Source organism: Actinia tenebrosa, unplaced genomic scaffold, assembly GCF_029948245.1.
Source record: "Actinia tenebrosa isolate PJP-AT-01 unplaced genomic scaffold, QUT_ActTen_1.0 PGA_scaffold2__45_contigs__length_23673736, whole genome shotgun sequence".
Classification (NCBI taxonomy): domain Eukaryota; kingdom Metazoa; phylum Cnidaria; class Anthozoa; order Actiniaria; family Actiniidae; genus Actinia; species Actinia tenebrosa.
The window spans coordinates 5,264,725-5,289,299 of NW_028292579.1; the positions used below are offsets into that span (position 1 = coordinate 5,264,725).

General features: G+C 36.8%; 2 protein-coding genes and 1 long non-coding RNA gene across 4 annotated transcripts; 1 reads left to right on the forward strand and 2 right to left on the reverse strand.

The window, feature by feature from the left end:
• Nucleotides 1–9: 9 nt before the first annotated feature.
• Nucleotides 10–9,298, reverse strand: LOC116292750 (uncharacterized). Of its 2 annotated transcripts, none has more exons than XR_004196706.2 (3): nt 9,176–9,298; nt 8,954–9,019; nt 10–72 (listed from the first exon to the last, which is right to left on the reverse strand). It is a non-coding gene; the product is annotated as an uncharacterized LOC116292750 (long non-coding RNA). The 2 variants fall into 2 exon arrangements; XR_004196705.1 differs by lacking the exon at nt 10–72 and adding an exon at nt 7,439–8,132.
• LOC116292748 (uncharacterized) lies at nt 1,089–3,107 on the forward strand. The gene has a single exon (XM_031700103.2). The coding sequence runs from the start codon at nt 2,156–2,158 to the stop codon at nt 2,540–2,542; it is 387 nt and encodes a 128-aa protein (XP_031555963.1). The 5' UTR covers nt 1,089–2,155; the 3' UTR covers nt 2,543–3,107.
• Nucleotides 9,299–9,615: 317 nt separating the features above from the next.
• On the reverse strand, nt 9,616–23,327 carry LOC116292746 (uncharacterized). Its single transcript, XM_089034009.1, has 4 exons — nt 22,696–23,327; nt 15,361–19,079; nt 14,130–14,206; nt 9,616–13,992 (listed from the first exon to the last, which is right to left on the reverse strand). The coding sequence occupies exons 2-4, from the start codon at nt 19,037–19,039 to the stop codon at nt 10,621–10,623; spliced, it is 7,128 nt and encodes a 2,375-aa protein (XP_088890135.1). The 5' UTR covers nt 19,040–19,079; nt 22,696–23,327; the 3' UTR covers nt 9,616–10,620.
• Nucleotides 23,328–24,575: the final 1,248 nt, after the last annotated feature.

The window sequence follows — 24,575 nt, forward strand, 5'->3', positions numbered from 1 at the left end:
TTGATACTCTTTGTTTGTTTTTTTTTTTTTTCATCCAAACTGAGATCCTTGGGAATTCTTGTAAATGGTCGGCTGTCGGAAAAACATTGGCATAAGTGGCATAATTTCTAATCGTTAGATTATTTCTTTTTATCTATATATATTTTAGAATAAATATATTTTTTTCACTATAGCGCTGTTTCAAGAGAGCCGCAAGGCTGTCTCTCCTCAGGTGAAGTTATCTTTAATACAAACTCTTCTGTCTTATAGGCGAATACATTACAGAAATTTCAAAAGATATATTGAAGAATATACGTATATATGTATGTATATGCTTGACTGCAAAAAAGGTTGTAGTGTACATTACACATACACATATCTAGTGCTATGCATAATAACAAATGCGATGCGAAACTTCAAAAGTAACTTATTTATCTTCTGATGTTTTGATGTATTAGGAACATTGATTACACAAAGTCAAGTTAAAAAATATTTTCAACAAGATTTTGTGGTTAAGCAATCGTATTTAATCATGTTCTACATCAGAAGAACTAGTTTCTTTAGAATTTTATCATTTGTTTATCTTTCTCAATTTATATAATTTATCATGATATTTATTACAAAATAGATTTAGTTAGAATATATTTAATGAGGATTGTTTTCTGTATAGAATTTTGAAAGCCAATTGACCGGATTAACTCTTTCAACAAGTCATTATCCTGGGATGTAAAACAGAATGTTCAGGATATTTTTGCAGCCATGGAGTATAGTAGGACAGGAAAAAAATGCATGGTTTCGCAAAGAAGCATTTTATTTCCAAAGGTTAGAATGCTAAAGTACTTATATTGCTTTGCCAAACATCATGCAGGGTGTTGACACGAAGGTGGGGTTCCTTCTTAAAGAAGCTGCAAGGGTTCGTATCTTAACATAGGATCAATCAAAATATCTATTTCAATCGATCACAGCTGTCTTGGTATGACAGGACATAGGTCAGTCTAGTAGCGAAATATATTGTAGGTAATTGAAAGTATTGAATGCTGCTCGTATTTCCAAGACAAGATACTGAAATAACAAAGAATAAACTCTAAAACGTTTGTGGATTCGAGATTAAGGTCATCACAAAGACAATTTATCTGAAGATTCGAAATACTTATTAAATTGGTTGAATATATTTTAAAGTTCTTAAGTCAAGTTTCAAGTGTCTGCGTCGCGGCGTAGTATATACTAAGTGGTACAATCTTTCGTGGGCGTTTATCGAGTTGATACCCTTCAGTTCCTATTTTTTGCTAACAAAGATCTAGAATACTATTTCATATAGCAACCTAAACAGCCTTACTAGGACTAGCTAGTGGCGAATCTTCATAGTTCAATGGAGATTTTCTCTGCATGTTGCGGAAAAGCAATATGGACGGAACAGAAATATATATCTAAACCAGTATTGTTTGTCAAAGATTTGAATCGGAAATCAATAAAGAAAATCGAGTGATAAACTGATTCCCGCTGATAAGAATTCCAAAGTCCTCATTTCGACTGGCGATCAATGATAGCCTATCATGTCACCCATGCAGCCTGGTCATTAGAATAATGTTCAGACAATGGTCTGCGTCGCCAAGTATAATCCATCGTTTATTAAACATCACACTTTTCTTGTCCTAATCTCCTGCCTTTAAACTAAATTTAGAATGAAACGATTTAGAATTCAGTCAAGTTTAATTTAAGGGAGAAGTTGACTTTCACTTGTAACGTTGCTCAGTCTTAAACAGACCTTCATTTAACCACTTAACCGAGGATCTTGAATAATTTATTTGACACAAAACAAAAATAAAAACGTTTCTGAATACTCTCCATTTAGTCTGTCATCGAAGCCAGGTGCTTCAACAGCATGTCCGTATAAGGTATTATCGCCACGCGAATACCTGGCGATCTTAACCGAAGCTTTAAAATTCAAGCCGAGTACGTCACGACTGACTTCGGCGAGATTATGTCATTGATGTAAATATAAAAGCACATGGTAAAAACAAGTCGACATAAACAAACAGGTCGATCAGGGAGGTAAAAACGAGAACGGGAAAAAGAGTCGTAAATTCTAGAGTCATAGGCTTAACGCGGTGACAAAAAAAAGAAAAAGAAAAAACAAAACAAATCAAAAGAGTGTCCAAAAGGAAGGATAGAAAAGATGGCTTCTTCATACATGGAAATGCCTTTGTCTATGAGCTTGCTGGAACAAGAAATGAGTTGTCACTACAGTGTGACTTACGACAAAAAGACGTCAACGTATTATGATGAACTGTCTACAGTATGGGAAAGCATGTACAAGAAAGGACTTAGAAAACAGCTTAGCTGTTACTATAACCATCAACCACTGGAACAAGCTAAAGAAAAGCTGGTAAAAGACGAAGACACCCGAGCGGTAAAAGGCGCGAAAGATTTGGCGCGGGTTCACCACGAAAGGGCGTTAGACGCCGGCAAACTCCGTAAAGACAAAGGTCGCCGATGGAGAAAGAAGAACTACGGGAGCTCGCTAGAGACGCAAAGTTCGGAATCTTCGTCGCAGTCGATATAAAAGACAATCATAATGTTATAACAGTGTCCAAGGTTTGGGGATTTTGTGATGAAGAGTAATAAGGTCGTACAGCGCAGTGCAGTACGAATCTCGGTCTCACGTAGGCCACTTCACATTACATTATATGATTCTTTTTCATTCAAATAGCCTAGTCAACCTTACAATCGAAAGCCAATGACTTATGGCGGAAAATTAGAATGCCCTTCTGAGCAATGAGTTTATTCAAGTTATTGGTTCGAGTAATTAGTCGGTTGAATCGTTAAGACGTACTTCAACCGATTTTAAACGTATGGTGGTAAATAGAAACGAGAAGTGATTGTATATAGCACCGGTCGCCGTGTGTCATTGTTCTGACCTAGTAAACAGAAAAACGCCTGATTTAGTGGGATATTACTAAAGTACCAAGTACGAGCACATAAAGGACAGTAATATATTCTTATAAAACCCCATTAATTCTATTTGTATATTTTGTAATATAATAACATAAACTATGACTAAGTAGTTAAAATTTAAATGTAAGATTGTAAAAAATATAAGAAGTATAAAATAAATTGGAATAATTTGATGCATATGTGGTGCAGTTTAGTTGGTTATTTCCGAAGATGTCAGACAAAGAAAAAGTTAAAGTTGAAATGGTTGTTCTATTTGAGTTTGTCTTTGTTGACGGCGGGGCAACGAGAGCAAGGTTAGACACAGCTCGATCGAAAAACAAAAGGAAAGGGCATCGCCACCTGCAACTGGATGATGCAAGCATGACAGCCATGAAAATGCTGAGCTGTTTTTATTTAACACTTGAAACAATCGCCTCAGGATCGAGCCTGGCTACGGCAGATGGTGGGCAAGGGCTGGTTGAGTAGAAATTTATAGGGAAAGAAAAGAAAAAAAGAAAAAAAATTCTCGATGATTACTACCTTAGCTGCGCAAACAAGTGGGCTACTCAACAACAGAAATTGCGCACCACTTTTTGGATGGTATATTTTAAGTTGATGTATACAGTGTACAATCACTTTTCCAGTCTTAAAACAGCTAATTAAGTCGGTAATGATCAATAAGCCGAAAGAAAAATTCATTATAAAATAACTGCTATGAATGTCGGGTTCTGATTGGTTTGGAGCGCGTGCTTTATGAGAGCACATTGCACGTGCGCGCACTTTCCGTTGCGTCGTTCCTATCTAAAATTTCGGTTATTGTAATTTCTATTTTACAAAAGAAATAAAAAGCTTGCTTGCTGTGCTGTGTGCCGTTATAAAGCACTTGGAGATTGGCAGAACACTCGAGAAGTGTCCAAAAGCACGCGTCGTGCTTCTCCTAACACTTCTCTCGTGTTCTGGCAACCCCCGGGTGCTTTATGACTGCACACAGCACGCGCGCGCGTTTTCTATTTCTTCACGCGCGACACAACATGCTGGCTGCCACACAACTAAAAGTTTTTCTATGTATGATACTTTAACGCTGAGCACATTATTTTTAACTTTTAGTCTACGCACGACTTGCTTCAAGTATCTTTGAAATCTTTTGAATTTTTTCAATAACATTCTGTGTCTAAATATAACAAACTATAAATAACTGAAAAAAAATCTCAGTGCAATGTTGCGTGGATGTATAAGTGGATCGTACGTCAATCGGAGCCAGTAAATTAATAATCGATAGGTTAGGTATTTTGACATATTTGGGCAAAAACGTACGTTAAGATAACCAGTCAGATCGCAATGAAGACTTGAGAACTCTATAGAAATTGACGTCATAACTTTCCACCAATACAAGCTATATATGATCAAAACCATAGGAATAACTTAATAAAGGTATTCATTGATAAAAATTTGCTTATAATTAACTCGACTGCATTTCTGCATTAAACTCTCAATCAAAAGAGAAGTGATTTTTTTTTTTCGAAAAAAGAAATGACAGTATTTTTAACCTATCTATTTGTTTGGCAAACTGACAATTAACGTTAATTCTGTTGGAGTTTTTGACCGAACCGACGACCAATGAATAGCACGGACTAGAACAGTTGAAATCAAGTGTCGCTTTCAGACAGAATGTTCAAAACAGAATTACAACTAAAATAGAAATGGTAAGGCATCTGTATGGAAACAAAAACATTTTCAACCATGTTGTTATAATTTTAAAGTATATTTTCTGTTTTCTCAGTATTGTTCAAATGGTTAAGAGAGCCCTGCATCTTGGCCGCCAATTTAATGGGAAAGAAATGTACCATATAACTCTATGTTACATGACATTTCAAGTAGAAAATACTATTTATAAATCCTTCTTTAATCATGAATCAACGGGGGCGTATATGTCTTGACCACACACGATGAAAAATAAAGACAAACTAAATAAATATATATATATATATAAACTGAGAGGGATGCAATAAATGAAAATATAATGCACAGCTATCACAAGGAAAGGAAAATAAAAAAAACTGCAGCAAAAAAATCACGCAGGACTTAGGACAACAATTCACCATCTTAAAACGTTGTCGTTCTAAATTTGATTGTTTAATTTATGACCAACCCTGAACGTCCAATCAGACTCAGTGAAAGCAAAACTTTTTATTTGAATATGTACAAATATTTATTTTGTCATACAGTAATTCACGCTTGATCTGTCATTAAATGTTGTTGAAAATGATGACAGGATGTCATCGAAACGTCCAGCAATTCTTGCGTTTATTTTCTTAATCAAATGTTTATCAAGATCCATACTAAAAAAATCTGTTATCGATAAATTGTAGACAAGTCATGCTGTTGTTTAAGGTTACTGTATACGACGTTCGCGAGGTGAAATTTGGCAAGGAAATTTCATTAAGTCGACGTAATATTTGAAGCATAACCTTGAAAAAAATGAATGCAGGATCAAGTTAAGGTAGCCAAGAGGTCCATCATTTGCAAAAGACATTCATATCCTCTTGAAAGATGTGCAACAATAGAAGTTTAAGATGCGTGAGTTCAAGCTCTACCGATATGCCATTACCAGTACGTGCACAGCTGTGCACTATATCGGGACTTACTAGAGTCTTAAAAACGCATCAATATCATCAAGTGGCATTATCAGAATAATAATTAACATCACCATACCGATTGTCATTAGCAATAATAGTACCTATAAGAGAAGTATTCATTTTCTAGCAATATTCCCATCACAGGCCTCATCTTCATCATTTGGATCATCGTCATCACATCATTGATAGCATCAGTTTCCCAATCTTCATCACTGACATCATCCATCCATTTTCACCCTATTGGCATCATCTTCCCCATTAGCGCCATCTTCATCACTGGTATCATCCGTCCATCATCACATTATTGGCATCATCTTCCCATTGGCTTCTTCTTCATCATTGACATCATCCATCCATTATCACCCTATTGGCATCATCTTCCCTATTGGCGCCATCTTCGTCACTGGCATCATCCGTCCATCATCACCCTATTGGCATCATCTTCCCTATTGGCACACTATCCATCACGGACATCATCCATCCATTATCATCCTACTGCCATCATCTTTCCTATTGGCACCATCTTAATCACTGGTATCATCTTTCTTATTGACACCATCTTCCCTATTGGCACACTATCCATCACGGACATCATCCATCCATTATCATCCTATTGCCATCATCTTTCCTATTGGTACCATCTTAATCACTGGTATCATCTTTCTTATTGGCACCATCTTCATCACTGGTATCATCTTCTCTTTGGGCATCATCTTCATCACTGGCATCATCTTCCCTATTGGTACCATCTTCATCACTGGCATCATCTTCCCTATTGGCATCATCTTCATCACTGGCATCATCTTCCCTATTGGCACCATCTTCATCACTGGCATCATCTTCCCTATTGGTACCATCTTCATCACTGGTATCATCTTCCCTATTGACATCATCATTCATCACTGGTATCATCTTCCCTATTGGCACCATCTTCATCACTGGCATCATCTTCCCTATTGGCATCATCTCCATCACTGGCATCTCTTTTCTATTGGCACCTTTATGTGTGGCATTATCTTCCCTATTGGTATCATTTTCATCATTTGTATCATCTTCCCTATTGTTATCATCATCAGTGGCATCTATTTTCTATTGGTGCAGTCTTCATTAGTAGCATCATAACCCCTCTTTGCATCATGTATCTTCCCTATTGGAACCATTGTCATCACTAGCATCATCTTCCCTATTGGCACCATCTTCAACACTTGCATCATCTTTTCTGTTGGAACCATTGTCATCACTTGCATCATCTTCTCTATAGCCACCATTTTCATCAATGGCAACATGTTCCCAATTGACGCCATCTTCTTCAGTAGTTCATCTTTTGGCATCATCTTCCCTATTGGCATCATCTTCATCATTGACATCATCTTCCCTATTTGTACATTCTTTACCCCTATTAGCACCATCTTTATGACTGACATCATCAACAGTACTTTCTTACTTCATATTAAACTTTAGTTGCAATTAATTGTCATCCATATTCAAGTGATAAGTTGTGTGAATGCAGAATGTTTTTATCAGCTTGGTGGCAATTCCTTTGGCATGAATTTTATTTCAATAATGCATATCTAAAAATATTGAGTTTGAATGTAAATTATTGAAGCTTTTGTTCAATAAACTGCAGACATGATCTTTATTAGACAATATTCACCATGAAATCAAGGTAAATTAAAAATGCTCCACAAAAATGAAACCACAGGGCTCCCATAGATACTTAAGTTTATTATTTCTTAAATACATCTCTAAATTGCAATTCCTTAATTCAAAAAAGTTTATTATTTGAACATGCAACTGTGCTTATAACAGCTATTGGTGTATGATATGTAATTAATGTTAAGGATTTATTTTCCCATGGTTTTCTTTAATATTTGTGAAGGAATGTTTTGTAAAAGGATTATAAGAATTAATCATGCAGGACTGGTATAATCTTTGAATTAGTTATGTCTCTCCCTTGATTCTAGTGTTTTTCTTTAGGTTCTGTGGTTTTACTTTCTCCACAAATCCTAACTGCTCTAAATTCCATGAATTTAATCTGTGAATTAGCCATACTCTAGCTGACTTTATATTATTTGGTCATCCCAAAGGTTGTTTCAGGGTACAGATCAAATTTGAAGTTTGTATCCTTTAAAATTTAAAGGTTGTATCTTTGCACCATTTCTTAATTTGTATATGCAAATATGGGTGTCCTTGAATATACATGAAGATACAGTCCTTTGACTAAACGTTGTCGTTTGATTGGCTTCATCTCTACGCGCCTAGACCGAAAAGGATCATGGGGATAATTAATTTACAGTTACTAGCTGCCGCATATGTTATCTAACACGTCTTGAGCTCGCTGTTTTTGATCCCAATTAATTTGCCAAAACCATGCCTCGAGCATACGGCGAAGATTTAAACTGGCAAGCAGTTTGGATGATGCAAGTTCTGGATAATTTACCCGTTATGCTTTTTGGTCTAGGCGCGTAGGGATGATCCGATCAACGACAACGTTTAGTCAAAGGACTGTAAATGCAGACAGCATAAAACTCAAGATTGCATGCAGAGCTAGCAAAGAAAGACCCTTTACAGTCAGTGACAAGGCTGCAATAAATCAACAAAGAAGAAAAGCTTTAAACTTATATATACATGCAAGCAGACAAAATCAGAAGGCAAATTGAATTATTACGACATGCTAACTTTTGCACGTCCACATACATTCACAGACAATTAAACATTTATTGAATGAGGTTGAGCAATGTTATCAGTGATTATCAAGACCAAAACTGTGTTATCTGCCAAAACTTTAAGCTAGAGCAGGTAAAACAGCCAAGATCTTGATAATTTACAATATCATGCAAAAACTAAATTCAATTATTGCTTATCTACTAATTTTTGTAAACTAGGAATGAAGAGTTATTCCTGCTTATTGAAAAAATAGCAAACAACTATTTAAATTTTCATTGTGACTTTGAATGAACTTGACATGATAAATGCATTATTCCTAGAAAAACCTAGTACATTCATGATGTCTAGTTCACATGATATCATGGATTGGTCGAGAGCTCTCGGCCAATCAGAAGCAAGATAGTTAGTAAAATGCATAATAATATATCTCATTATTACAAAGACTATGTATAACAAACACTTTTTAAAAACCTTAAGTAACTGACTTTTTTCCAGATTATAGAGAACTATGAAAATTCCTTTTTTTTCCTGGAAAAAGTCTAATTTGGAGTATGTTTGGGGCATGAAAACATAAAATTAAAAATACATTATCATATGTTTTTTTTTCCAAATGTTGTGGCCTATTAAACTACCCAAAAGTTAGCCAACGATTTTTTACGTTTACCATATACTAATACTAATAGTATCCAAAAAGACAACTATGACAAGAATGCTAGACAAGTGAAAATTTCACTTACACTTGTTGATCCGAAGACTCTTTTCACCCATTACTGCTAGTGCTGTTTTGCGTCTCTTATAGTAGTCTGCAAATAAAAGCAACACGTTTACCTTTCTAGTAGCTGTGTTCTTTCTTCTTTAAATCGTTACAAGTTGTTATTTTATCAGAAGGAATAACTAGTTTTCACCCAAAAAAAGGAAAAAAAGCTTTGAAAATAGAAAGAACTTTTTTAAAAACTTACCAATTAGTTATCTTTTCTTAGTGTCCCAAGACTTTTAAGTCTTAAACCAAAGCATAACAAGATAATCGATAATAAATTAAAGAAGAAGTCTTACGAACATGTCAAACACCCTCTTTCACGGCCATTTTGTATCCTTGCCTACGATTTTCTTTTTGGGGGAGGGGAGGGGAGGGGCTCCACAGGTAGTCCACGCAATATTAGCATATACCAGTTTGTGTACTTCCTAAGAACGCGCGCGCTCATTGGTTAATTGGAGGCGAATATTGTACGATATTCACCTCTGAATCTCGGAATATTGAGTCGGCAACAAAATGGCATCTGCCGACAAGAAAGTAAGTAAATGCCATTCCTAACAATACTAAAAAGGCAACGAAGTATGGCCTAAAAGTTTTGCTATAAGTTTTGCGTGAATTTGTCACGCAAACTGCAAGTCTCTGTTTGTTTGTTTTTATTGAATTATTGTATATAAAAATAAGTTACTCTGTACACAAGTTTGTATATGCTAAAACAATCCTCAGGCTCAGTGAATATTCCCGATATTCACTTCGCCTTCGGCGAATAACTGCTAAGTATACCGTATTTACTCGAATAGACGCCGCGGCGTTTATTTAATTTCTCGTGATCCAGCTGCGCCGTTTATTCAAAAATCACTTTATTCAACAAGATTTTGTGATAGCAAAATTACGGACATACGATAATCTTTTTAACAGGCAACAGTAACAAATCTAATAAAAATGTCATTCATAGTCTTATTTTGTCTGTTCTTTGTACAGTAACTTCGAACTTAAAAATGTAGTTTCAAATGAAAATAAATTTCCATTGCTGATTTAAACTTGAAATATACTTGGAGACGGCGTCTATTACAATACATCCAAGGTAAACGGCTAATTCGATTGCGTTGCGCCAAGTCGTGTACCCTGCGCGCGATGCACGCTCCAATTTTCTTTGGGCCTTTATTCTATTGTCGGCGTCAAGGAAAATTGCAGAGCGTGTTTTAAAAAAAATAATAGTAAAAGGAATTTGGAATATTGGGTATTTGTAGCACTGGACAACATAGGCGCCACTATTTTTAAGCAAAAGATCATTTAAAGCTGCGTTGTTCTACAATGTTATTGGTATTGGACGTATTGAGTCAAATCCTTTTTATGACCAATTATATTTACGCGCTTTCAATTCTCTCTTCAGTTATTGACATCATCAGTTATTGAAGAAAAAGAGAAAAATATCGCTATTCACCATCGCGTCGAACTAAAAGCAATGTGAAAGCGCAGTACCGCTACACAGTCCATAAAGACCCAAGAGCACAGCTCAGTTTGAGTTAACTAGGGTACGTTTAATTGAGATGAGGAAGGAGAAAACAGAAATTGAAAAAGCCCTCGGAGTCAGAAATAGAGTCAATCATCTCAGGTGAAATCAAATGCTGAAGCGCAGAGGTAAGAGACGTCCTACATATCTAAATTTTGGAACACGTATTTTGATATGCATTTGCTTTCCTCGTCGTAATCCGTTAGCAAGGTCAGTTGTTCTCCTTGTCTTGGTGGTATAACATGAAGGTTCCCAATGTCTTGAGGAACACAAAACATGTGCTTAATTTCACTGGTTTTTAAACTGATCACAACAACGGCTCCCAGAAGACTAGTGAAAAAGTGTAGGATAATTAATGCCTCAGAGACGAGCAAAAATTTAGCGTCGTGAATTGCCATGCTACGAGACAACCATACTCGCTTATGAAGTGAACCGTCTAATGTTCTGACAACAAAAATTGAATCGTACCAGAAGAATGCAAGAAATAGGCCATCGCTAGAAAACGTCAAGCCTCCTCCGATTTCGGCATGCCATTTGTAACGTATTTCCTTGGGAAGGTAGTTGGGATGTGTGAAGTGACTTAAATAAAATTTACGGTAATACAGTTTGAGTTTAGTTCCATCAGCATTTGATGTTTCAGCAGCGCGTTTGAGGAATTTGTCCATATAATGTCTCAGTACGAAATGACCAGAATAACCGACGCAAATTACATCTATATCTTCCAAATAATCGCCTTTTGTTGTTTGTTGAGGTCGGCATGTTTCTCCGTGTATGACGTGGGTTTTGCCATTTAGTAAACTAACTACAATATACCAAGGCTGATCACCAAACACGTGACATGATTTGATGACACTGGGCCATTCGTAGCTCGTTACCAGTTCCAATGTCTTCATATCTATCACTTCATGTATTCGAGCGTCAACAACCACCGCGAAACGGTAGTTAGGAGACATAAGAACGTTCACTTCTCCAGGAAAGCATTTTGCACCCAAGCATTTTCCATCCAGTTGATAATTCATTAATACGGTTTTTTGCTTTCCTTTTTCTACCAGGAGAAATCCGTTTATACTTGCAACAACTTCAAAGGTAGATCCTCGTTCTTCTTGTGTTGGAATGGGTAGTTTTTCCACGTCGAAATAAGTCAACTGGTACTGCTTAAGCAAGTCAATTGGCTTGGAGGACATACTAATATTCGTTTCTCTAGCGCCAAACAGATTTGCTGCATGGAGGCAAAACTCCAAGGCAAGTGCAAAGTTGGAAACATGGAAATAGTTGGAAACGTTTGAACCTGCTTTAGGATCCCCAAGACACATTAAAGAAGACAGCTTAGCCTGGCGATAGATGTGATTAAATTTGTCTGAAAGTGCAGGTATTGTACAAGTTTCACAAAAAGGTCCGTACTCTCCTTCATAGCATAGAAATGCGCTTAAGATAAAATATGTCTCCAGCATCTCAGGCTTTTCATATTCGAAACTGTAACTCTCTTGACTCGTCAAAAACCCTAAGACGTATTTCTCACTGTCTGTAAGACTCAACGGTTTATTCAGATTCTTTTCTCCATGTCGTATGTCACTCAGTACATCGTAACACTGATTGACAAGTACTTTATTCCCGTCTTCTACACGAACACTGAAGTCGTGTTCTTCATCTTCTCGAAAAGTCAACCAATCAACAACTGACTTGTGAAATGCTGTTACATTGTCGTTTTCAACAGGAAACAACGAATGAAGAGAGTTCAACGCATCTTTCTTTGCTTTCCTTTCTGCGCGAGGGATATCACGGTCAGGCTTAAGACCTAAGATACTGTAGAACATTTGAATAGGAAGTGGAAACCTTGATGCGACAACTGCCTCGAGCATCTTGTAGAAGCTCTCTTCTTCAGCAATGTAGGGCATAATTTCCTCTTTGATACGCTTAAAGTATCTTTCATAAACAGAAGAGAGTCCATTGAGAAAGATTTTCTTGACATTAGACGGTTCAACAACTTTCTGTTTTCGCAGATAATCTAAGACAAAGAAGGCTACCAAGAACAACCCTTTCGAAGTTTCCAAAAGTTCTTCTGTGACAGACGAATTCTCTTCGACGTCTCCATACAACTTTTTCAAATTAGCATCGAGATAAATCGAAAGGTCCCGTTTGTTTTCCGAGTCGCACGGGCTAATAAAGATGGTTTTAGCCTCTGCAAGGGCAGAGAAACTTGGTGGTGGTCTGGTGGTAAGAATGCATCGTATCCATGAAGGTAAAAGCGATAATTTGTTTCTTAGCACTTCTTGTAATTCATATTTCCATTGACTACAGCACTCATCTATGGCATCCAAAACGATAACAAAATTCAAGTCAGCAAGCTGGAGCTTCTGCAGTGGCTCTTCAAACAACACGGTGAACAGTTCTTCACACTTTAATTCTGAAATATTTCTCCCAAGATCTGTTCGCAACTTGCTTTCTAAGGCCTTTCGATAACCAGGAATAGTGTCGCACATCTGTCTTGCAATGGACTGCAACATCAACCTTGGATTGTTTCTCGTAGAATTACTAAACTGAAAGAAGTGACATCCTGCAAGACACCCACGATTCTTGTACATCTGGCAAGTCTTAGCAGCAATGACTGACTTACCCATACCTGGACCAGCCGTGATCTGCAATGCACATGATTCTGGTTGGTCACAGTCAACATGGGACTTGATTTGATCTAAAATCCACTGACGAGTGTTTGGGTAAAAGTACGTGCACAAAGACTCAATTAATTTACTGAATTCTTCCTTGGCGAGTTTCGCAATTTGTTGATTTTGCTCGTGTACTAAAAGGCCCTTCAATTCACTGATGTCATCTTTGATGGCACGTATCAAAGTTGTGTCTGACTTGATTTCTTCTGTGGCTAGCTTCAGATCCACAAGCTGTGTTTTGATGTCCTTATCTGATATAAACCAGTCATAGAGTAACTGGTTGTAGCCTTTCTCTCCCAAAGGAGCAGACTTCAAATCATCAATGTCCTCTTGCCTCAGACCCAGTGACAGTAGGGCAGATGAAATATCTTGCCAGTGTTTTTCAAAGTCAGCATCATTTATTTCAGTATTTGGTTTGTGTGCTATTGTATTGTTCCTGTAGTACTTTATCCTGGCTAGGTTAGCCTCTATTGAGTTATCTGTTATCGGTGGTAAGACATCCCATCCAGTTGCTGGTGCTGTAAGTCCACAAATGTTTCTTAGAAGAACAAACAGTAAAGTGATATCAAAATCTTCAGATATAGGACTGCTCCCACTTGGTGGATACAGTTTGTCCCATTGCTCGTTATTCAATACTCTCCCTTTTGGTTTCTTCAGCTTTTGTAGTGTTGTCTTGTTAGTAATTAAGGCAGCTTTCAATAAAGCTGGTGTATGTATGCCATCAAATACACAACGAACTGCTCGTGTGCCTCCATCGACTAATAACCTACAAAGCTTGGTGTAGTTGATTTTTTCATCTGTTTCTTTGTACCAGCTGGCCGAACTTCCTGCCATGCATATGTAATGATTCTAAAGATGATGAACACGCTGCATCCCACACCACTGAGATTAGACGTACTATAGTTTTGGTGTTGTCAACGTTGTAGCATTATCATCGTTACTACTCTTGATTACTAATAAATAAATAAACGCTACTTATAGAATACTTTCTCATTTTGCTTAGAAACAATGAGCTCGTCGCCATCTTCTCTGCATGGGATTCTGGATTCATCTGAACCTCGCACTAAAATTAACAGTAACTGATCTTAATAATGACTAAAAACTAAAACCTGGAACTAAAAAGTGAAACTTTTGGTTGTTCCATTTTCAGTACCGGTAAAATTTCCGAGAAAACTTGGTGTCATCAATAAAACATGCATCGAAACAACTTGTAACACAAGGTGGGGATTACGAGTATTAAATACCATGTGCTTGGAAATAAAAACTATATTGGAAACTGGATCAGGAAGTTAGACAAAACCCCCCCCCCCCCCCCCCCCCTCTCTCCTCCCCAAAGCTCCCGAAAGCATTTACGGCGCTGTGTATTACGGGATACCTCTGGCGTTCCTCTGCATACTTTAATCCGGCATTCTGATTCCTTTTCATGCCACAAAAATAACGATTATGTGCAATAGTAGACCTAAATAATAAGTGCTGGTGTAGCAAGCATTATGATACAACAAGTTGGATCTGGAACTTTTCTTTAATTTAAGTCCTTATTGTATCCGTCCGTTGCACTGAGATTTATGTACTATTCTACTAACATATTGCCTTGCTAACTTATTATTATTACTTATCTTATCTGTTTATCTCTACAATCTACATTATGCACTATACCCATTGTCATATACATGTGTCCTTTATAACATGATGTCTTTATACCTTACCACTACTAATATTATCTTGGATAAAAAACTCTACAATCTACATGTATATCATGAAATACCCATTGTCATATACATGTGTAAATTATAACGTTGTCTTTATACCTTACCACTACTAATATTATCTTGAATAAAAAACTCTACAATCTATATCATGCAATACCCATTTTCATATACTTGTGTCCATTATAACATGTTGTCTTTATACCATACCACTACTAATATTATCTTGAATAAAAAACTCTACAATCTATATCATGCAATACCCATTTTAATATACTTGTGTCCATTATAACATGATGTCTTTATACCATACCACTACTTATATTATCTTGGATAACAAACTCTACAATCTATATCATGCAATACCCATTTTCATATACTTGTGTCCTTTATAACATGATGTCTTTATAACTTACCAGTACTAATATTATCTTGGATAACAAACTCTAAACTCTAAATTTTGTTTCAGTGTTGTTTCAGGGTATCGATGAAATTTGAAGTTTTTTCATTTACATTAAATTATAAAGCTCGTATTTTGTTAAAGATGGTATTTCGAAAAATCCTATCAAAGTAAATGGTTCCCCCTGCTTTCTTGGAACAAAATGAAATTCTTGGCAATCCTGCATAAAGAATCTGTGTTCAATTTTATTTGTTTTGATGTTTATGAACGCAATTCTACGGGAATTACTTATGACGACATAAGTTGCAGAAAAGAAGACAATCTTATTTGGATGACCAGCAAAACCAGGTCCAATGTAAACCTGTTGATACAGTGAATTGCTTGACGTCTCAAAGATGAAGATGGAACATTTGTAAATAAAGGCAAGAAGTTCTCCATCGTCAGAAAAGGTGCTTCCACAGTCGAGAGTAACGTATTGCCTATTGACTGAACATGTGCAATGATTTGTTTTACGAGGGTAGATAGGGACCCTTTTCTCGGACTTTGGAAGGTGAAAGAGAATCAGCCTATGATATCGTATGACTACGTTGTTTACTACAGTTTTAGTTACAGGCCATTGCCAATGAATTTCTTCCAAAAAGTTACCATCGTCATCTGTAAACATTGCTTCAGCATTCTTTGAGCTACTACTCTTCCATGTCTCACCAAGCAAAATATGACCCAATGCACTGACAGCTATGACGTCAACATATTGATCAACTGCAATAGGGGCACTACTCATTTGCCCTGTTTCTCCTTCCATCACGTAGATCTTGTTATTGAAGCATCTAATAACAATATACCAAGGTTGATTGCCATACACGTGGTATGATCTGATGACATTGGGAGACTGAAAGCTAGATACCAGGTCCAATGTTGTCGCATCTAATATCTCGATCTCTCCTTTTACCATTTCTTCAATGACCACAATGAAACGATAATTAGACGACAAAATAATTTTTCTATTCCCCTGAAAAGACGTTTTAGCCACGTATGTTCCATTCAGCTGGTACATGTGTATTTCAGTGTTCCTTCCATTTGTTAACGACAATACAAATCCATTTTCACATGCAAGAGTTTGCGAAACTGTCTGATTTTCCTCTGCACGTGGATCAACAGCAATACTTTCCCTCAGAAAATAAGACAAATTATGTTTTTTAAGAACTGTGAGTGGATTTTGCGATGTCTCTGTCTCACTCCCGTTCCTTTCACATACTGCATTAAGCACCATTTCAATACAGCAACCAAAATTTGGATTGGTACGAAAGGGGCACGATTCTTTATCGTGTTTGTCTTTAAAGCAACCAATAATCTGACTGATTGTGTCACGTAGTAGTTTGTCTGAAATTTTATCAGCATCCCTTTTGTTAAAAAGATCGGAGAATGTATATGCAACAAAAGTATAGTAATTTCTAAGCTTTTGGTAATTTTTTTCCTTGGTAAGCAATGTATCTGTAGAAGGAAGCCATGCAAATCGTAAGGCATATTCCTCGCTGTCTGTCAGATCCAAAGGTTTATTCAGATCTTTTTTCCCATTAAGTATGTCACTCAGGACTTCGTAACACTGATTGACAAGTACTTTATTCCCGTCATCTGTACTGACTTCGAAGTCGTGATTTTTGGGTGGCTCCTCAGTACAAACTGTATTCAAAGGTTTATTATGATCTCTTTTCTCGTTTCGTGTGGCAAGACTTTCGCCTTCTTCATGACTTCTGGAATCAGGTACTTTAATACTTACACCCTGTATATATGCAGCTTCATCTGAAAGCTTTTCTCCGCCGTTCTTACTCATCTTCCCCACAGAAATATTGAAATCTTGCTCTTTCTCTTCAAGAATCAAAAAATCAACCACGGTTTTGTGAAATACGCTTACGTGGTCATTCTCAACAGGAAACAAGGAGTGTAGTTGGCTTAATGCATCGCTTCTTGTTTTTCTTTTTCCACGCAGGATCTCAGAAACACTCTTAAGGCCAAGAATGCTGTACATCATCTTCAAGGGAATTGGGTTTTTTGATGCGACAACTGCTTCGAGCATCCTGAAAAACCCTTCCTCTTCCGTTATGTAAGGCAACAGAACAGTTCTTAATCTTTCAAAGTACTTTTCGTAGACCGAAGAAAGCCCACGAGGAAAAATAACCATTAATTCAGATGGCGAAAAAATGTTCTCTCTCTGCATCTCATCAATTAGAAAAAAAGCCACCAAGAACAAACCACCCGATACTTTAACCAGCTGTTCCATAACCCTAGATTCTTCGTCAATGTCTCTGAGATTGGCTCTGAAAAAAACCTCAATATCAAGTTTATTTTTGGGATCTCTTGGATCAATGAAGATGCTTTTCTTTGCTTTGATTGCATTAAAGCTTGGAGGAGGTCTTGTAGTTATCACGAATCGTAACCATGATGGTAAAAGAGACAGTTTGTTTTTAAGGATGTCTTGCAATTCATGCTTGAGATTACTGCAGCATTCATCTATGGCATCCAAAACGAAAACAAAAGAGTCTTTAAACTTCAACTTCTGGCATGGTTCCTCCAGCAAGACAGTAAATAGTCCCTCGCAGTCCATGTCACTTATGTCTTTGCCAAGATTTGTGTGCAGTTTTCTTTCTAAAGCTTCTCCATAACCAGGAACAGTGTCACACATCTGACTTGCTATGGACTGCAACAGCAACCTTGGATCGTTTCTCGTAGAATTACTAAACTGAAAGAAGTGGCATCCTGCAAGACATCCAAGTTCCTTATATGTCTGACAGATTTTAGCAGCAATAGTTGATTTACCCATACCTGGACCAGCTGTGATCACAATCATCTCACATGGCTGTGATTCATCTCCGTAAACAAAGGTTTTGACTTCATCCAGAACCCATTGACGAGTGTTTGGATGAAAAGACTTACACAGGAATTTGATCAAGCTGTTGAAGTCAGACTTGGTAAGTTGATTAATGAGTGAAGCTTTAAGTTGTGTACTTGAGTAAAAGTTCTTCATATGACTTATGTCCTCTCGAATACCAGGAATCAAAGCTGTCTCTGACTTGATGTCTTCTGTGTATGACTTTAGGTCTGCTGTGTCTGACTTTAGGTCTGCCGTGTCTGACTTGAGGTCTCCTGTGTCTGACTTGATGTCTGCTGCGCCTGCCTTCACTTCCTGTAGCTGTGTTTTGATGTCCTTATCTGATATAAACCAGTCATAGAGTAACTGGTTGTAGCCTTTCTCTCCCAAAGGAGCAGACTTCAAATCATCAATGTCCTCTTGCCTCAGACCCAGTGACAGTAGGGCAGATGAAATATCTTGCCAGTGTTTTTCAAAGTCAGCATCATTTATTTCAGTATTTGGTTTGTGTGCTATTGTATTGTTCCTGTAGTACTTTATCCTGGCTAGGTTAGCCTCTATTGAGTTATCTGTTATCGGTGGTAAGACATCCCATCCAGTTGCTGGTGCTGTAAGTCCACAAATGTTTCTTAGAAGAACAAACAGTAAAGTGATATCAAAATCTTCAGATATAGGACTGCTCCCACTTGGTGGATACAGTTTGTCCCATTGCTCGTTATTCAATACTCTCCCTTTTGGTTTCTTCAGCTTTTGTAGTGTTGTCTTGTTAGTAATTAAGGCAGCTTTCAATAAAGCTGGTGTATGTATGCCATCAAATACACAACGAACTGCTCGTGTGCCTCCATCGACTAATAACCTACAAAGCTTGGTGTAGTTGATTTTTTCATCTGTTTCTTTGTACCAGCTGGCCGAACTTTTTGCCATCACTGATTTAGATGTCGATCAGGTCCACCAAGAAACAGTCCTGAATAAGATATCAAAAAAAAGTAGGTTTTGTAAAGAATTAGTAAATGGGGAACATTTTTACAAAAGCTTCGAAAAAAGAGTGATGGCACTCAATTAACCCCCCCCCCCCCCCCAAAAGATATTAGTCAAATACACCTTAGCAGTCTTTGATTGCATTGTTTCTTTGCATATTTTATTTTGACTGTTAGAAATTCCAGAAAACAGATTTTGTTTAATTTCACCGGTTAAATGCCATCACTCTTAGCTGTTTAATAAGCTTTTTATGTCTTAAAAAGTATTTCAAAAATAATTGGGATACTACGCGCGCTAGGATTGGTCGAAAACCATGTTTGATGAGAGTATCAAAACACGCTATCGTCATTTTTAATCTATCGCGCGCGCTCATTGGTCAGTTTGAATAAGACGGCACGTAGGGAGAATTTACTTAGACTTTGCTTTTTTTCGATCTTTTCGCGCGTTTGTTATTTTATAAAACAAATCAAAAACAGTTTTCTGTGTTTGATACTCTGATCAAAACACTTGGGATGTTGGGAGAACACTCGAGAAGCTGGAAACCACTCCGCTACGCGTCGTGGTTTCCTACGCTCCTCTCGTGTTCTCCCAACATCCCAAGTGTTTTGATCAGAGTATCAAACACGGAAAACTGTTTTTGATCTGTTAATTCAAAAACTTGATTTCATTTTTAAGTATCCTTGTCTATTAAAAATCTATTTTCATAACTATAACATTTTTGATATGTATGAGGTGTGTGATGACATCGTTCATCTCTCACTATTCTGAAAGAATAAAGAGTTCTTTAAGTACTTTTACTGGTTGCATATCAGTGGTGTTTCAATCCTATTCATATTCATGGAAGATATTAAAGAGACTGGTAATAGTGACCATGGAAATAATGTCAGCTTACCAGCAAAAAATATTTTTCCTTAAAAAACTGTTTCCCATTCTTATCACAATTTTTGAATTTGAATAATAATATTATCCCAAGTAAAACATTTTTCAATTTGCAACTTTTAGGTTAACTCATTATAAGGATGAAGGACTTAAAATTATACCCAGTGGTCTCTGTTCATGCATGGTCTATAAATTTGTTTGTCCTGGCTGTAATGCCAGTTACGTCAGTGAAATGGCAAGGCATTTCTCAACACTCATTCATGAGCACCATAGACAGATAAGAGTTCTCACATAAACAAACATCTAAGTAGCTCCCCTACTAGTCTCCCCCACAGCCGCTTTCAGTTTCGTCACGCCACGCTTTCTCCCCTGAGTAGCTACTCGGGGGAAAAAGCGTTGCCTGACGACACTGAAAGCGGCTGTGGGGGAGACTACTCCCCTACATGTCGGATCCCAAATTCTCCAGAGTCTTTTTTATTTATAGATCAAGCTAACTAACTAATTTTAGCTTAAAGATAAAAGAAGCTCTGCATATTAAATCCAAATCCGATGACTTAATTATCAACTACATCAGGTCAACCATACACTTGTACATTATTTGTATTGTTATTCCACTTTATTGTTTACTAAATTGTCATGACCATTTGTATTTATTTTTAAAACACTGTATAAATACACCTTCACGTCCACGACCCTGCGCCATGTTTACAATTATAACACAGGAGGCCCACGCAACCACAATTGATTTTGTAAAATGTTTTGTAAAATGCCAAAAAAATATGTTATCATTTATATGAATCAATTTGCATATGAAGACTAAAAAAATCATTTTAAATAGCTTATATCTTATAAAATTTATTTCAATATCCACATCATTATTCATGCAATGGATAAAAACGAAAAAAGTACTATGAAACAAATTCCGTTTATTTGATGCAGTCAAAGAAAAGAAAAAATAGAAAGATAAGAATAAAAAAGAAAAAGAAAAAGGAAAAAAAAAAAAGAAAGGAAAAAATGTGGCATCTTTTTGCTCTTTTCGACGACCTTTTTTGACGACTTTGTTGCATCAAGATCACTCAAGTTTTTTCCCGGGTGGTGTATCAGTATTGAGATAAGAAAATATAATTTCAAAATAGCTTAATTTGCATTGATATTTGGCTTACCAGTGACTAAGTAAGTTATTTGAGTGATCAACTATGTTTGAATTAAAAACAACAACAGAGAGAAAAATTTTAAGTTGAAAACACGTGTTGAAGATTGTGTGGGCTTCCTGTGTCATGATTGTCAGAATGGAGAGCCGTGGACCAGAGAATCAGCTGTGTGATATGGGAACAGAAAATTCGTAAACCTCTTTTAATAGCGATAAGTTGCTATAAGTGAGTCGTTAGAATATTGAATGTAGTCCAGTAAAGGAGATCCTCTGTGCAAAAAAGAAACAAAATTGAATGAATTTATCAAACTTTCACGATCTGTCAATCAAATGTTTTTTATCTTAATTTTTTGCTGTTGTCAGTGTTGTTGGCATGTTTATAAAGTTACTTCTAGTTCAAGAATTTGCTTTTGGACTAACTCAACCTTACCTCAACCTTTACTCAATCTTAACTCTAACTCAACTCTACTCAACTTGTATCTCGCTCATTATCTTATCTCATTCCACTCACATATGACCAGGATTCAAAATAATTTTTCAGGAAATGCTGAAATTTGCAGGCTTTTTGGGTGTGGCTCATTTTTTTTAGCTGCCTTCTTTCAATTTTCTTAATAAAAACAGAAATCATTGGATGTTTCGAGACTTTGAGCCTTCAAAACAGGCTCCCTTTTGAGGGTAAAACATTTTAATGATAAATAGTCACAATTTATTGATCAGAATCACTTTATTTGTATATTATATTTTTGTGTTTTTGGTTAGACAATGGCTGGCGAAGATGCTGAAATATCCAGCTGCTATTTTGAACCCTATATGACGAGTCTGGGCATTGAACACAGGTTGCTATGTCACCTATGCTTCACTTAATACTAGTATATGATAAAATGAGTGAAATAAGCAAAGACATGGCAGCCATGTTGGCTAATATACATTAAAAAACTCATTAATAATTCATGAAGCAAAACAATAAACTTGGATTTTCTCTATCAAACTTGGTTCATTTCGTAAAGAATTCGGTATAGTATGAGAACATACATCATGAGTTTTTTAAGCCGTTTAATAAACTCTCAGATCGTGTTTTATCGGGTCTAAAACCACTCGGCTGCGCCTCGTGTTTTATACCCGATAAAGCACTCCTGCTCGTTTATTAAACATTACGTAACAAGTTAATTTTTATTGGCAATTCTTTTGTTAATTTCAATCAAGAAGTGCCTATGAAATCATACTCAAGGGAATGACATGTGGTCTGAAATGGGCAAAACATTACACCCAGCTAGGCTTGAGGTCTATTGTTTTATGACTAGTGAGCTAAGTACTGTTTTACTTATATTTTTTACATACCTAAGATATCAAAAGCAGCCATGGTTATTTCCAGCCAGTTAGATATTATTACCGACGAAGATTGAGAATAAAGACAAAGTTTGATCTTATTTGCTAGCAAATAAGATCACTTTACGAACAAATGCATGGGTAGAATTTAGCATAGAAATCGCAACAAAAATACATTCTCAAAATTGTTTGTTCGCTGCTGATTAACAGACCATTTAAAAATACATTGATCATACAGTATACTTACTAGGTAACCCTTTGAAAGATACCTTTGCTGTAATCGTCATGTTATGGATAAAACATGGGTAAAACAAGCCGATCAAGGTCTACAAATGCAGAGCAGCGACTTCCGCCTTCTTTCCGCCATCTTGTTCTCTCCAGAAGCAAGGAGGTCTGGGTCGGTCTGGGTGTGGCTAAGATTGGTCAGGAAGGGGTGGGGTGGGAGAATCGTGACACCTAAAGAAGATTTATTTATAATGCTAGTTGGAGTGCACTACTTATACCAATACTCTTTTTTTACGTACACGCAATTGCCCTATTTCACTATGACGTCACATCAAAACAATCTATTGTTTAAACGCAATGGATCATGGTCGTCGGAGGGGGTCAAATCAACGCAAATTCACCGAAAATTGTTCTAAAACCCGTATCAATCCACGAAAAGAAGTAGAATAGCCAGCAAACGCTCAGGATATTTTTTAGTACATATTAATACATATTATATCTGAAAACCAGGTCATTTTAGATTAAACTGTTTCGCTAGGAGCAAATTTTGTTGAATTTTCTATTGGATTTGGCGATTCTATCCCCCACATAAACAAGCAGTGACGTCATAGTGAAATAGGGCAATTACAATTGCGTTATCATTATTCTAACTCAAAGGCTTTTTCTGATTTTAAAACCGCATTTTATATGTTTCAGTGATATTCAATTAAGGAATTGAGTAAGCCCTAACGGTTTACGACCTGTTCTTGTGCATTAGCGCATTTTGTGAGCAAAACTAGAACAGTTTGGATTTTTTCCCATGTGCTTAGCGTCATTAAAGCTCATTGTGTGCAAATTTGAAACTAGTTGAGGTTTCATACGCCCATTTTGCAGCTTTTATTGATTTTTCCTCAAAGAGAGTAGTCGTCCTTGCATTGCCCGGCTGTGCGTTAGTGAACTAATGTGCGCACTTCACTCGAGTACTCTCATTGAAGGTATATTACATGGTACAAAATGGTTAGGATGTTTGCTTAGCATTTAGAGGTTTTACCCTACTCTCTTGTCACCTCCGTCTTGCTATGGTGCAACGTTAGCGAGTTATTAATGTATTTAGTGATGAAAACACCCGGTGGGGGGGGGGGGGGGGCCAAAACAATAAACGGAAAGAGCGCGCGTACGCAAGTTGATGGCGCACGGGAGTAGGGTAAGGCGAAATTTAAATTGCATCCGGTTACTAAAAATAGGTGGAGCCATTCGTTATAGCTATGGATGCATTAATGTTTTATTTTGAAAAATATCTATAGCAATTACTATTTTAAAAGGTGAAGTTTTGTTGGTATTTGTAAGTGTATGCAATTTGCAATCGTATGCAGTGAATTCAAGAAACGTGGTCGTTGCCTACGCGACTGGACCGAAATGGAGCATTGGTAGTGCTGTAGACCAGGAAGAAATAACTGAATTGGTCTATTATTGGCTCTGAATTAGATAATTGTGCTTACTCAATATACATAATAAGATAAAATGGGTAACAACAACCCATTAAATGTATGCCTTGGGGTTTTACGAAAGGAAAAAGGAAGCGCTTCAGTGATTTCTACCCATACTTTAATGTACATGTAAACTTTATTTAACCAGGGTGGCCCATTTAGCTACGAGGCTGGTATCCCGAGAGGGGTCATGCCTAAGAATGTCATGGTTTCTTTGGGTGCAGTCGCGTAGGCTCGCGAGAATGCCAACTAATTTGTTTGAATGTGTAAGTCTTGCAAAGGATAATAACGCAGCACTTATATAGGTCGGGGCCATAATTGTTGGAACATAGGACCTGAGACCGAAATAGGACATGGTACAATCAATGACTTTATAAAATGAGTGTAGTCTGAAGGATCCTTCCAAACTTTTAGCCTTTTTTTTAGATCCAATGCA